This window comes from Labrus mixtus, chromosome 20, assembly GCF_963584025.1.
Source record: "Labrus mixtus chromosome 20, fLabMix1.1, whole genome shotgun sequence".
NCBI classification, from domain to species: Eukaryota; Metazoa; Chordata; class Actinopteri; order Labriformes; family Labridae; genus Labrus; species Labrus mixtus.
Window position 1 is genome coordinate 16,319,763 of NC_083631.1, and position 16,170 is coordinate 16,335,932.

The window sequence follows — 16,170 nt, forward strand, 5'->3', positions numbered from 1 at the left end:
GGACAGAGTCTGCTCCATCTGCTGTTATCACACTGACAGAATATGTGGTGCCGCTAGGAATGAATCAAGAGGAATTAGCTCAGTTTTGTAGGCTATGTTTTTTTTTTCCATTGGGCATCATTAAAAATGTTTAAAAGTGGAGCCTAAATATCAGCAGAATTCTTCTCCACTTTCAACATATAAAGCAGTTTTAACACGAAAACAATTTGCGTCTGTACAAAATTCTTCAGCGGCCAAAGGGTTTCAAGACTGTAGGCTTCCAGCAAAACTTCACTAGAGGTCCATGTAATGTTAAATTTATTTTTCTTTTTAAAAATGCAGCATCCTTAGAGGATAAATAGATTTTTCTCTCACTGTAGTTGATTTAGCCCCAGATTTTTTTGCTGTCTTTACAGGAGATATCCACTTTCGCACTTTTTGCACTTTAAGATAAATAATGGGAGACAATAAAAAACAATGCGGTGCTAGGATAGAGTATTATGTTAGTCAAATGCAGCAACGTGTCATCAATGGTAGGCTAACCCTAGTATTGGGAAGTTACTCAATATTGACAAATACTCAAAGTCTAACAATCAGAATCAGCATTGGGACGGAAAAAGTCATATTCAAACATCTCAATTTGATTGCATTCCTCTCTAGAGTTTTGGTGGCCCAGCCCCAGGTGTTATTAAAGCTGATACTGGAATAGCTTGCACCAAAACCTTTCGCAGCAAGTATTAAGAAAAACATCCCCTCTTTAAGTTTCTTTATTTTGATTCCATTTCTCCGACCTCAGGGTAAGCCTCGCCCTGTTGTGACCTGGTTCAAAGACGGCGCTCTCCTGGAGGACAAATCAGTGGGAACTCGCACCAGTGAGGTGGACACCATCCTTTTCATCCGCTCTGCAGAGAGAACCCATTCGGGGAAATACACACTCTCCGTTCAGATTGAAAACATGTCCGACAGTGCTGACATACACATCCAGGTTGTAGGTCAGTATCATCTTAGTGCACCGCCTCGTTGCTCCTGTTGCATGTTCTCTCATTTAGGATTAGAAGTCAGGGAATGGCGTAATAACCTCAGCCTAAATTGGTGACATGTCAAGGGTTTTTCAATGTGATGATGAATCCTAATTTCAAACTCCTCCTGATCTGTGACTCAAAGTAGCAAATCATCAAAGCACTGATTCCTCTCCCTCTCTCTCTCTTATAAATAATCCTTGATCCTGCACTGCCACTGTGGCCGCCAGCTCATTCCCCTGCTAACAGCTCCTCTCCTGGGGTCAGGGTGCTTGGTGGATTATTTAGCGGGGCTCTGCTGGGATTATTTGTGTGTAGCCCGGGATTAGTTTGGGATTTTTAGGGCTACTCTGTCACTTTGCTCTGCTGAGAAGGTTGAGCTAATGAGAGGCTGATGTGTCACTGCTACGTTTGAGCGGGAGACAGTACAGGAAGGATTAACGGGAAAAAAAAAAGCAGTGCTGCTCACAGTTTGTACTGCACGCCATAGAGGAGAGCACGCAGGGGAAGATTAATGACAAATGCATTACCATGTTTACAGTACTTCTCTCCTGTGCTTTGTACAGTGCAGGCCACACAGAAAGACAGATGATAAACACGCTGCATTCTTCTGCCCGCTAATCCAGGCACACAAAGAATACTATTTCTTCGTGAGTCAGTTGTATGCCAACACAGTTTTTCTAAGAAATGCATTCAGCCATTACCGCCTTCCCTTGAACCTTTGTCTTTGACTCTGCTAATCCATCAATCTTTGCCAAATCTCAACCGCTGTAAGCGTTGATTCCTTTCTCTTGGTTTGACTTTCCTGCTCCAGATATGTTTATCAATCCACCTTTCTCTTACTCTCTCTCTCTCTCTTTGACTAAAAGCTTGCCAAAATGTCTACCCAGCTAGAGAAAAGAGTCAGTTACTGTATTGCGTATTTGCAGAGCTGGACACACGTCAATTAATCCGTGAGCCGTTTATTATCAACAATGATTTTTTAATACGTTTTTAACCTGGACTTTGATTTAAGAAATGGTTAAATGAACATTTAACCGTTAAATGTGGTTTCCTTTAACATTATTATTGTTACTTTCACTTTTGCCAACTTATTTGCTCCTGACTCTTTGAAGGGAAGAGACTGCCGACCCCGTTGAGAGAAAGAAAGTCCAGTTTCTACTCAGGCTTTCATTGGCTACAGTAGCCGAGAAACATTGAATGTGAGGTCCTGATTGGTCAAATGAGGTGTCAGTCGAGAGGTCATGAACATGTGCAGGATAAAATGTTGAACAGTTTAAATCCATCCTTGGATCTTTATGGATGTAAAAAGCTGATGTTTTTGTTGTTTACTGCTAAGACTGGTGCACGTTCATTTTTACTTCTGATATATAGAATGAACTGATTGACGGTTAACAGTTACATTTTTGATTTAATGTGCCCACCTCTGCGTATTTGCTTGAGCTTTGCGTCTTTGGAAGCATCTTCTTGCTTAACTCCGTCTCCTCTCACGAACCCAATCAGAAAAACCCGGTCCTCCCATCGCTGTACACGTCACGGACATCTGGGGTTTCAACGCTGCGCTGGAGTGGAAGCTGCCGAAAGACGACGGCAACTGTGAGATTATCGGCTACACCATCCAGAAGGCTGACATGAAGACAAAGGTACCTATGCTACAGAAGTTACAGGCAGCCATGTTGGAATGACAACGACTGTGAAAAGTCAATTGTGTCAAATAATCAGTTAAGATAAAGTTAAGTGTATAAAATAGAAATGTTGGACTAAACTCTTATCCCAACAAAACTGCCTTTGCTTTAGGCCAACCAGAAGATGATAACATTAGCCATGTAGCTTGATTTTATAGCTGTCTGAATTAGCATTGTTACATACAAGCTAACGTTTAGAGAGTTCAGTTTTGCATGTGAATCTTACTATGTTACTGTGACATAACCACAGCGTTTTAAGATATTGTTGACATCATTTCTAGTTTCAAACATCCACAGCCTGAAAGTCGACCTTCATGATGGTTATAAGCAAAGGCTGCTGGGGAATTTGTCACAGGACTGTAAAGCCTCACTGTACCGTCACAGTTATTATGCCGTATGAATCGACAGAAAGGTGGAGTAGAAGGACATGGATCCTGTGGATATAAGATTCGTCAGCTTATATAGATCTCAACTGTAAGCCTCTTTGAACCCCTCTCCCTCTCCTCTCCTCTCTCCCTCTCCTCTCCTCTCCTCTCTCTCTCTCTCTCTCTATCTCTCTCTCTCTCTCTCTCTCTCTCTCTCTCCCTATCCGTCTCTCTCATGTCAGGAATGGTTCACAGTCTATGAGCACAATCGCAGGCCCAGCTGTACTGTGTCTGACCTGGTCATGGGGAACGAGTATTCCTTTCGAGTGTACAGCGAAAACATCTGTGGCCTCAGCGAAGAGCCTGGCGTCAGCAAGAACACCGCCATCATTTCTAAAACAGGTTTAAAAAAAAAAATCCTGGCAGAGCAATAATAGTATGATCTTATTTCTGTTGATGCCAAAGCCCACCAAGGACCATTCAGTTTAAATGTAAAGAAATCAAAATGGTATGTAATGGGTACAAAACAGAAGAAAGGAAGGTATTTTGTATTTTGATTAAGACACCACATATCAATAACACCAAAAATACAAACTGTAACACATTAATAACATAATACCTACATGGGATTAATCAAAACAAACATAATTTACAGGAAAATGAATTCCACTGATTATGCTGGTTATGCAGAAATAATATCTTACAGAGTGTAAAATGATATTTAATGACGGCCCTGGATTATGACAACAAACCAGGCTGGGAAATGAACACCTGCCACCAGCCAAATGCTGCTACTGTTGTTGTTGTTGTGTTCTTGTATTTTGCTTACTCTACCAGAGGAATTGGCTGCCAACCAGCCAATCTCTTCTGTGTTCCAAGCAGCCGTCTGGCCCATTAAAATTTGGGGATTGTTGTCAGTAGGTCCCACCACATGTCATAGTGACGAGAAAGTCGGTTTTCTGTCTTGTAATAGTAATCTGCATCTTGAAACTGTTTGTTAGTTTAACAGGATGCGGCCAGCTTAAAGAGATAAATGTGGATTACATTACAATTATTTCAGTCAATGCTCAACAGAATCTTTTGACAGATGTAACTTTCAAATTGTATCCACAGAAAAAAAACGGTTCTCTCTTACAGGATGTATTATTAGCGTATTATGATTATCACACCTAGATACAGGAGCCATACCCACAAGTAGGCTAATCTAGAGGTAAACTGGGTTTAACAATTTGGATACTGGATAATGCAGAGGAAGATACTGAGTCTTCTTCCTCCGCATTCGAATACCTACAACATCGTAACCTTTTTTTTCAGAATATTCACAAGAAAAACATTTATTTTTCTTAATCCCAAAAACTGGGTTAGGGTAACCCAGAATTTTTTAACAGATGCTTCATACATCAAAGTGTTCAAAAACAGTATTGGTGTGCAACTGTTTATAGATCTGAAGCTCACACTGGGCCAAACTTTGCTCTTTACACTTTACTTTTCCACAATTTCAGGTCTGGATTTAAAAGCTCCAGCATTCAAAGAGAAGGACATTAAGAGTTCCCCGAAGTTCACAGCGCCCCTGGTGGACAGAAGTGTGGTTGCTGGTTACGCAGCCGCTATCAGCTGTGCTGTTCGCGGCTTCCCCAAGGTATTTCATCTTTAAGTGAACTAGTTTTTTTTTTTATCTTTCTTTGTTTATTTGATAGATTGGAGATACTTTTAGTTTTGAGTTCAGGATAACACTTCTGTTTGTGTCAATCTTCTACAAATGAATCCCCTCTCTGCAGGGGCGTGTCCAGACTTTTTGACTGGGGTGGTCCAACTGGGGCAATTACTTATGCAGGGGTGGCCATTTATGACACAAAAAAGATCTAGTTTCAAATTCCCAATTTAAAGTAAGCAAACTCTTGCACACTGTCTAATTTACAAAAAAATCATTTATTGGAGATGTTTTTAGTCCAGAAAAATGGCCAGTTAGTTCACCAAAAATAACAAACTAGGCAATAAATGACAAGATTGATAATTGAATTCTAATATTTTTTAATGTCGGAAACTGCTGCCATTGGCTAGGTGTCAGACCAATTAACTCTGAACTGCAGAAACATCTTTCTTTCCATTATTTCACAGCAAAGATAAACAGTGTGTGATCTGTTTGGCCGTTAAAAGAAGGCAGGATACGATTTTATACACAGTTTGATACACAGTCCTTTGAATGAAAAAAATGCTGATTTCGATGCAGAACAATAACAGAATATTATTTAATTTAATATAATTTAATAAAAGATAACAGAAAATATGATAAAAAATCTATTGTATTAAATAAACTAATGTGAAACGTTATTACATGAATGTTTTAGTTTTGTCTTCATAATGTTACAGCGTAACCATTGCATAAATTAGGAAGAAAATGAATTTTAAGTGTATTTATGTTCAAACATCATAACAATTTTCTTCTGCAAATTCCTGATATTTTAGCCTTGGGAAAGTGTCCCTACTTTATCTTGTAAAGAGCAGACAATGCACTACAAAACTGTAGCAGCACCCATCCAGCATCCACTTTACCTGCATTGGCCCCTGTTAGCATTGCTGCGAGGGGTATGCTGAGCAGATTTCACGCTTTGTGTTTCAGAGCGAGCGTACAAGTTTGGAGAGTCAAACAGAGAGTGTAGAGCAGTCAGAGAGGATTTTGATGCCTTTGCAGCAGGAGTGTATTTTTATGTCTGAGGCTAGAACAAGAGGTGGAGCAGAAAGATCTTTGAACGCACACATATTTTTTTTTTTTATCCCACCGAATTGGCAAAGATTTGTCAAGCCGAAATGTTGACCTAATTTCACCTCTTCCCTCCACTCCCCTCTCCTCCCAATACACCATGCTCTGTTTATAACCCCCCCACCCCACCCCCTCTTTCTTTTCTCCTTCCAAATTTGCCTTCCGCTCCAAACACAGCCAAAGATCGTTTGGATGAAGAACAACATGATCCTCGGTGAAGACCCCAAGTATTTGATGCAGAACAAACAGGGCGTGCTGACTCTGAATATCCGCAAGCCGAGCCTGTTCGACGGGGGTAAATACTCCTGCAGGGCCATCAACGACCTCGGGCAAGACGAGGTGGAGTGCAAGCTGGAGGTTCGAGGTAGGCTGCTTCATTCACTACCATTTATACACAAAATGAAAGAGTAGGAAGTGAGAACCTGGCCCCTGACAGTCTTTAATAAAGCTCAGCATGACAAATCTCCATCTTTCTTCTCAACCCTTTGACTGATCTCTTGAAATTCAAATCAGCCTGCTTTGGCTAAAAATAAATCACCTTATTGCAATTGTCAGTTAAAGATGTCTCTGAGTCTCTTTCTTCCAACAGGATGGTCCACTGGCCTCACATGCTGATTTACATTTCTCTTTCTCTCCCTAGTTGTTCAAGAGAAAGGAGAGGGGGTGAAGAAATGAGCGACAGCACGAAACAGCAGAGGATACAGTCGAACAGGAATAGTAATGGATTATGTATAACGGGATAGTCATGAATAAATATGATTAGAATAGATCACTGGTGAAGCTCTAAAGCCAATCCCCCTGCTCAACCCCCTTTTCCCTTCTACATGCTTTGCCTTTCAGCGCTGCTATGACAAATGCCACATCAGTAATATGCCATAAATTCTTCCAGCAAGCTGCCACCTTGTCACATCCTGAGTGAGAGAAGCTGTAGAGTAGTGTAGTAGCACTGCCCTGCTGTGACCACATACAGATGGATCCCTCTTATCTGTGAAGTGGACCTGTCACTGAACACACTTATAAAACAGCCTTTCATCCATTACGGCTCCCTGTGTTGTCTGTTTTGTGTCCGGGACGTTTTTATAGGTTGGGATGAATTTATGATTGTGATGCAGCTGGAGGCAGTGAAACCTCCGCAGTGTGACCGAGCGGCTGCACACCTCTGCTTCTTGTGATGTTTGAGCGGGGACCCCCGTCAGTCCTCTGATGGCTCGATGGGATGAGATCACTACTCAGCCAGGCATGGCTGACATCACCGAGTCCCCAGGATTTAAGGGGTTCTTATACACACATCTCCACACACGCGGTCAATGTCTGAACAATATGATTTTATCATAATACCATTTTCCAAATACAATATGTATCCCAATACATTTGTAAAAATAAAATATAATCATGATACCGTTTTTTTGTCACTATACAATAATAGCCCAATACTTTTGTCACAATTAAATATCATAGTTTTACCTTTGAACTATATCATATAATTGTAATATGGTGAAAGGTTAATGGGCTAGAGGTTGTGTACATGTAACACCACATTCACACACTGATGGTAGAGGCTGCTGTGAAGTGTCCATCAGTTATTAACTAATCCGTTCATAAACCTTCATCACCTCTGACGACGCAGCGGGAGCAACTTTGGGTTAAGTGTCTTGCCCAAGGACACGCGTGGCTGCAGCAGCTGGGGATGGAACCCCCAACCTTCCATTTGAGAGACGACCGACTCTACCACTGAGCCACAGCCGCCACATATCGCTCTGTCGCAATAAACATTCTGCCATGTGCTGAGGTGGGACTCACCTGAGACTCAATGATACATTATTATGGCAATACTATTGTCACTATAATACTGTGAGACTTTAGACTGAGTGAAATATTATCACAATACCTTTTTAACAAAATGACATTTCTGCAATACCTTTGTACCAGTACAATATTATTGTTATAACTTTGTCACAGTGCGATGTGATTACAATATATTTTACACAGAACAATATTATCATGATGTCTATGTCACAGTAACACATAATCACAATACTTTTGTCACTATATAATTTTATTGTCTCAGCTCATTAAACTCCCGATATGATATGCGATTTTAAAGATGTATAAAGTGCGATGTCTTACCCATATTTTTTTGAAAATGATTGAATCATTTTTATCTAGATAATCTTAAAAATGCAAGTAAAGTTTTCCTTCTGTTTTCCTCACTAGAATAACATCAGCTTACAAACTGAACTTCTTCAAAAGTCAACAGGGTCCAATTCGACTTATCATACTGTCGGAGAAAAACGACCCTAGGGGAAATTTAATCGTAATTGTTGCTCACTGTCATAGTGAGATGATAGTTAAGAAGATATCGAAAAAAAGTGTGAGGTTTAACAGAATATATGCTTTAATATTGCATGAGTGGGGTTCCATTTAGCAAGGAAGAAAAATGTCATGTTTGAGCTGAATAAGTTATATTACACTGTACCCACACTGAACCTGTTGCACATGTAATGTTAATGTTACAGGTAAAGGTGTCCCCAGATTTGAACTGGTACAAGTTAAAGACAAGTGGGAAGAAGAATGAAACTTAAAAGTACACACAAAGTAACGCAGCCTCTTCAGCAATTAGGGTTTTTTTCTTTGTATTTTCAATATAACTGTCATTGTTTCTGTTATTAAAGATCCATAATGCATTTGTGTAGCAATACTATATTACTTATCGCAATACCATACAGTATCAGTGTTTCCCCCACCCCTTACTCCCTGTCTTTACCCATCCCCACATGTCCTAACTCTACATTCCCAATGCCGTGACCTGTAGTGGTAGGCCTTTACAGATACATGGCTTACACTCATGCACATGCAAACACAAACACACTTCGAATCAGGGTCTCATTAGCATCACACACTAGAGACTAATTAATGCACCCATCAACACTGCCCTAATTAGCTCTCCCACGTCATTACTGAGCAAACGAATTACCGCTAATTTACACACCCGCAAAACAAACACAGCACCGTCTCTGCAGGGAGAGTCCGCCGCCGCTCGCCTCGCACACCAAATTAAAGCCTCACCGATGTGCTGCAAACCCAGACCGGAATCCCTTGTGACCCCCCCCCCCCCCCAACACACACACACACACACACACACACACACACACACACACACACAAACACACAGCCCTAACTTAACTCGACCATGTGACTTGTGGAAGACTTGAGAGAAGATAAACTTAAAGACACTAAGAGAAGATCACACTGAACGCATCAGTTAGTGTGTCTGCTGCAGAGTGAAAAACACCCCTGTCCTCTGGAGATGTGAGGGTTAGTAACAATCAACAGGCTGGTCCCACAGGTGACCATGTTAGGTCCTGGTCTCTTGACTGTCCAGCAGAGGGGGTTAGAGCACAGGGACCAGGGAATGACCGTCATGAGGACCTGTGGTGTAATCGTGAGTGGCAGCTCATTACATTTCCAGTGCATCGCTCCAAAATATGCCAGGATAATCCTGACTTATTGCGCTCCCATTGAAACATCCAGCACTTCTGAGCACAAAAGATTGCATTTCCTCCTTTACATTGCCGCATGTTGCTGAAGATGAGCTGAAATAGGGTGAGGGCATAAAAGCCAAGATAAAGCAGGGAAAATCCTCCAGATACCTGAAAGTAGGCCACAATCGGCTGCACAGTAGACCTGCAGTGCAGTGCGAAGCTTAGATTTTTGAACCCTGTCAAGCTCTAAATTACACTGCAAGTGTGTGCGCGTGTGGATTATGCAGGGTGTTGATATAATCTTATTGTCAGCTAACCTGAGACACAGCGTGCTGTTTTTATCTGCTGAATGACACATGAAAGCAGCGCTAACGCTACACTGCATGTTCCTTTGCCTGGAAGTTTGCGTGTGTGTGTGTGTGTGTGTGTGCGTGTGTGTGTGTGTGTGTGTGTGTGTGTGTGTGAGAGCACGTGTGTGGAGGGAACAGATCTGTCAGAAAATACAGCGTGTAACCTCTATGCTGCACCTGAGCTTTACCCTCCGTTTCCCACTGTCACTGATGTTCAGTTGCTAAGCAATCAAACTAATTGTATCTACTGGCATCATCCACGAGCCTCATGAAACTTTCAAAACACGAGAAAGTGTACAATGCCATGGTTTGTGTGCCTCTCCTGTGCTCACACTGTTTCAGAAAGCCCTAAGTAGTAAGGCAGAAGCAAGCACAGCGTTTGTCTCCCTCATTCCATGTGACACACCTTAAGGCTCTTTAAGTTTGTGATGCTTAAATGAATAATTAATGAGGGAGCATGGCAGAGCAGGAGTAAACCACCAGCTTCCTCTTCTTCTTCTTCTTCTTCTTCTTCTTCTTCTACTTCTCCCTGCACACTGTATCTTCTCTGCTGTCTTTCCAATATTAGAACAGGCCTGCCTCAGACGAAGACGAGACAAAAGAGAGTGACAAGACGAGGCGCAGCACCAGGCGAAAGGGAGGCAGAATCAGTTGGGCGCTCGCTCTGATATGTCTGTGTGCGTCTGTGTGTCTGTGTGCGTCTGTGTGTGTGTGTGTGTGTGTGTGTGCGAAAGAGAAAGACAAGAGAGACAGAAACAGACCTCCTGAAACAGTAGGATGGAGGGAAGTATAATTATGCGAGTAATTATACATGAAATCACAGACTTGGAGGGAGAGAGAAAGAGCACTGGAGGGAAAGAGTCTTGCAGTGAGTCTCATCCATGTAATTACAGGATAGGATTTAAATGAAAGAGATGGAGAACGCTCACACTTCATACAGAAACATCCACCTACTTTTAGGTCACATTTTGACCACCCAACTGTAACTTTCACACTTTTCTGTCTTCATCCTGTTTTCTTTTTTTTTGGTTTTCTTTTTTTCCGTTACCATGGTATGCTCTATTGAATACCCTGTGTGACTTATACCCCGTGTCATCGTTTTCATTGATTAAAGAGCCCAAACCCTCCCCGAGCTCTCGACCCATATAATGAGCACAATGTATCTGAGGGGGGGTGGGAGGTTTGGAGGCGTTAAAAAAAAGAGAGCTGCCTCACATTTCACAATAATGACAACTTCATGACTGCATGTGGCTGACAGAAACAGACGAGGAGGTGGACGAGGTGGCTGCATTTGAGTTTCTTTCTATACGAAGAGAAATTCCCCTAAATATCCTCACCTTTTCACTTTGTATTACTTGTTTTCCCAGTAGCTGTTAGTGTTATAAGAAATGGGGTTTACAGATAAGTGAATGTTTCTAACTTCCTTTCCAATTCTGTGTAATTTCCATCATTATTAATTCGGGGATCAAATGGGTGAGTTTTTGTGCATTTCTTGACGTAGACTTTTATTTTACAAAAAACAAGATGTAGCTGAAAATATGTTTAAAGAGAAAAAAAATCTAGGTTTTGCAACTTCAAATGTTAGTGTGATAATTCTAGCCTTTTCAAACTTGGACACTCATCCATTACACATTTAGTATATCATCAATTTTCTGCTCATTAACATGGTCCAGGTCACAGGGGAAACAGGCTGACTAATTATGCCCCTCTCCCAACTATGTCCTCCAACTCCTGGTGTTTCCAGAGTATCCCGAGGCATTGGCTCGATGAGACATAATCCCTTTTGAGTGTCCTGTGTGTTCTCTTGAGCAACACAACTTTGGACATGTAAGGCATCCAGAATGAGTATGGGTCCTTTAAAGCAACGGAGGTTCATCTTTGACTTTTCATCACTGCTGAGAGCTCAGAATTAGAGTTAAAACACGGATCGACGCGCAAATCCACAGCCCCCAACCCCCCACCCCCTTGGTATCAGTTTCAGTTTCTTCATTGTGACAGTCCAGTGCAACGACATCGCTAATGATCCCACGTTCTAATTTGCGATCTTCAAACCCTCTCTCACAAAAAAAAATCTGAGAAAAACTAGAACACGGTCACTTCCAGAAAGATGCTTCCAACAACCAGAATGAAGCTGTCCGTAGTTCTTTCTGCAGATTCAAAAAACACCATGTTCTTAAGATCATATCCATCACATGATGTCTGTCATTTAGTGATCCAAGTGAATCACATGACAATATGTCAATTAAAGTTGAGATAGAAAGTCCCTTCCTTTAAAAAAAAAGGAGGTGAGGCTTGTTGGCTTTATAAATTACAGTGTAAGCAAAGAATATGGCACGTGTTGGTGACACTATATAAAAAGCAAAAAGGTCTGTTTTTGAGCAAGGTTGGGGTGGATGGATGATTGATAGAAAAATACAGAAATATCACCAGATGACCAGAGATAAACACAAAGGTCAAACTTGAATTGTTTTAACCATCTTACGTTACTTCACATACATCATTTGACCTCTCCTCCTGTATTATAAGAACCTTATTTTGACCAAAACACCTGATCTTTTGATGAGGTAAAGGAACACATAGTCTGTGCCTACACCTCACAAAACTGTGACCGCTCCATAGCATTTAACGCATGTTAATTATTGCTATTATGCAGAAAGGTTGGAAAGTATATGCCTGTCGCTCATTAACAATAGATCCATACAGTACGCACCTTATAGACTTGTATTTATGTATCATACACATGTTCATTCGAGAGGTTATTCTGTAGAAGCCTAAATGAAGGGCAAACACACACACACAGACACAGACACACACACATATGTATATATATATATATATATATATATTCTATATACAATATTTGTTTTCTAAGTTGGGTCAAAGCTACTGTGCAGTCTTAGGAGTCAGAGTAAGTGACATCACATTGGGATTTGTCAAAGTTTTAATCTTTTGGAACGAATTCTGCCTTTGTGTCATACCCCTCTATATAGCTCAACGGGAAAACAGTAGCCATAGCAACACAAATAAGGAATTTTATACTAAAAAGACATTAAGTTTGGAAGATTCACAATTTTTTTTTGTCTCAACCAGACTGCTGTAGTTGTACATTTTCTCTTTAGTTATACTATAGAAAACATTTTTATTCAGAGCAAAAACTCATATGTTGCAGGTCATCCTACAATGAACAGCACGACATCATCAGCAAAAAGGGAGGGGTGCAATCCTGAGGGGACCAATCTGGTGATTGCATGAACTGTGGGAGAGATTGAGGCAAAATATAACACATAATGGTAACTTAAGTGTCTACTCACTCCTGTTTATTTGAAAGCGAGCTTCTTAATTGCACAGCTTTAATGGCCCGCTAAGCCTTGTCTTAACCACTGTATTGATTTAACTCACTGTAATGAACATGTACTGAATAAGATAATTCTACAGAATGTATTAATATCCTAGAAATATACGAAGTGGGCTGTCATCGTTATAACTGGATTTAGGATTCAGTGTAGGTTTAACCCTTTTCAGGGTGCGATGCTAAGAATAAGGGTTTAGGGAATAAACAGCAAACAGAAGGTTCCTGTTTGTGCCATGTGTGGGTGCAAACACACATACAAAATGTGTGTAGGTGTATAACGTGTTGGCACACACAAATGAGCTACATATTGTGTATGTAGGTCCATCTGCATAGTGTGAGAGGAAATTCAAGGAAACATATGGAAAATGTGACAAACGCTGATAATAAAGACAAAGTACGGTCAAGACAGACGTTTGCAGGTTGGCTGTTTCATACAAAACTACACATTTAACAAAATAATCACCACATAATCTACTCCTTTATGACAGATTTAAAAACTCAGTAACACAACATATTGAGCTGTAATCTTTAGAATGTAAAAGAAGAATGGTTTAGGTGATGTCATTTGCTCAGTATAAAGAAGAGAATTTGGTGGTTTTCATTACTTTTTATTTTAAATTGCAATACAGCTAAAGAATGTGTTCAGCGCAGTATCAGTATACAATGATAGTGGATCTGTAAGTGTTCAGTATCTACAGTCAGGGATGCTCTGGCATGATGTCTGATGATTGATCTGCATGGTCATGTAACATACAAGGACTATGAGGTCAGGTTTCAATTTGCAGATGAAGCCTCAGGTGCAAACACTGCTCACTCACGATGTCTCCCCAATCCATTAGACACTAAATCTGCATCCAAACACACAGCTCAACAAGGCAAACGCATGGTGAGCCTTTGTAAATAATCTGTGACCCAATCACTTATTTTACTGTAGCTGTATCTTTGATGATTGAACCGCAGTTTGTAAAAGTTTAGAGCAAGACGTGTAAGATAGGTGTTTCAAACAAGTGACTCTCCATCATGCTCAGTTGCCAGGAGCTACCGAGAAAGATGTAGAAAGCTCAAGTAATTTTAAAGAAGATATAAAGATATAAAACGACTAAACTTAATATTGATACCTTTGTTTGACAAAAGTAATCCAGACGATGAGCTTGTATGTTATCTGCCATCATGGGTGGATTCAGAAAAAGGGATTAAACTGCAAGCAGACAAAAAAAAAGCAAAAATTAATATACACACATTTAAACAGGATCCTAAAAGGGATCAGAAGAACCGCTAAATCCAGAGAGAAAACCAGAATTAACAAAAAAATCAGTTCTGCACAACTATAGACTAGCATGTTAACAGATCGAATGGAGGCAATTGTCTTTTAAGCAGAGAGTCTGAGCTGTTTACTATAAGTATCTTAAACAGTAGACTTTCAGTAGGCACGGTACACAGAAGTCATGGTTTGGTATGTACCTCTGTTTTGGGTTCACAGTTCAATTCGAGTTTGGTGCAACAGAAATAAAGCAACAAAAAGTCTCAAATGCAAAGTGGAAGGGACCACGGACTGGTTTATGTGTGCAAGGTAAGGGGCAAATTATACAAAGGCTCCAGCACTTGCAATAAATACTTGAAGTTGAGGACCTCTACTGCATATGGGCTCATAGCTGTTGAAATATATAATGTATGCCAATAGGTTTAGTATTTTCTTTAGTAGAAGAATAACTGCCAACTTAACCAAATTTAACTTAAAAATATACAAATAATGAATTACAAGCATTTTAAAATCAATTTAAATGAACATACTGGTGCATGAACATTGTTTTCACTACTTGGAGACAAAAACACTGCTGTATACAGACTGCACTAAAAACAATGGGAGATAAATAGTTCATGGTACTTTGTTTCACCATATAACGCAGAGTGCTGATTCCCTGTTGAGGCCCAGACAGCACACACGGCAGGACACTTCTACACATGTTGTTGCCTTGAAAAATGAATAACTTAGGGAGCTTTGGACATTTTTGTTGTTGTTGTGCGAAACAAAATGTTTTGATTTTGTGAGCAGCAGCATTGTCTCAACTACAGCAGATCAAAACATCACTGAACCTGCATCAGAAGATTGTCCCTTCTCTCCTGCCTTATAATGAGTTGCGGAGGGGTGATGGAGAGGTTTTCCCCTCTTGAAAGAACCTCCAAGAACCTCTCACCACATGCAGTTCATGACACCACATGAAAGCTTCTCGGGGAGGACTGGAGCCGTTCTGAAGGTTTGCCCTCCTCCTTATTAGCTGCTTGATATTCACATATTGCTGGGGTGCCTCTGTTATTTTGTCAACCCCCTGAATGTGTTCATTTTGTTCTCGCTGCGTGCGTTTGATCATCGTGTCTTCACCTCTGCTGGCTCGTCATTGTTAACTGCCGGGGATCCTGCAAAAGTTTGCCTCCACAGCCAGTCACAGAGCGGATCAGTCTACTTTGTAATCCCACTGCCCTAGCACTACCACACACACACACACACACACACACACACACACACACACACACACACACACACACACACACACACACACACACACACACACACACACACACACACACACACACACACACACACACACACACACACACACAGAGGTCCCCAGAGAAGACAAAACGGCTAGTAATCTCTTCATATTCTGACTTCTTCCCTTCTGATGGTCTCCCCTGCAATGGAAAACCCTTGACATTGAATTCGATTTGATTACTTTTCCTTAACTATCTTCAAAGGACTCAGGTAATACCTTTGATTCATTTCTTGCTACTGTAGTTTTTTATTTCCACCAATGAGAAATTCCTGAGCAGCTCTTTTGGGAACAGACTTGTGTATGCCGCTTTCATCTGCATTCGGGTTAAGTCATAGTAATATTTTTCAAGGGCATGATTTTGATGTTTGTTTTTTCTTCCTTGTTTTTTTTTTTTGCTGTTAACGTTTTCTGTATGTGTTTTCTTCAGCCCCTGATTTTGGAGACAGCCTTGCGCTTTAGGTGAGACGGACTCATCTGCTATCTCATGGCGGTGAGGGAAAGAAAAACCTCCGGGTCTTTTCATTAAAACAATTACAGTAATTTCACTTTACTTGCTATGGACAAAGTGGAAACGCTTTATTTGAAGGAATCCAGGGTGAGGAAATGCAAGCACCGAAAGACAAAA

At 40.7% G+C, this 16,170-nt stretch overlaps 1 protein-coding gene across 6 annotated transcripts in view; it reads left to right on the forward strand.

The window, feature by feature from the left end:
* mybpc2a (myosin binding protein Ca) overlaps positions 1 to 8,436 on the forward strand; it is a 50,489-nt gene extending 42,053 nt beyond the window's left edge. For all 6 annotated transcript variants that reach the window (XM_061065602.1, XM_061065603.1, XM_061065604.1 and 3 more), the window contains 6 exons: positions 776 to 971; positions 2,502 to 2,641; positions 3,291 to 3,450; positions 4,551 to 4,687; positions 5,987 to 6,173; positions 6,450 to 8,436. In XM_061065602.1, the coding sequence (XP_060921585.1) occupies positions 776 to 971; positions 2,502 to 2,641; positions 3,291 to 3,450; positions 4,551 to 4,687; positions 5,987 to 6,173; positions 6,450 to 6,484 (855 nt within the window). In that variant the 3' untranslated portion in view covers positions 6,485 to 8,436. The remainder of the gene's footprint in view (positions 1 to 775; positions 972 to 2,501; positions 2,642 to 3,290; positions 3,451 to 4,550; positions 4,688 to 5,986; positions 6,174 to 6,449) is intronic.
* Positions 8,437 to 16,170: the final 7,734 nt, after the last annotated feature.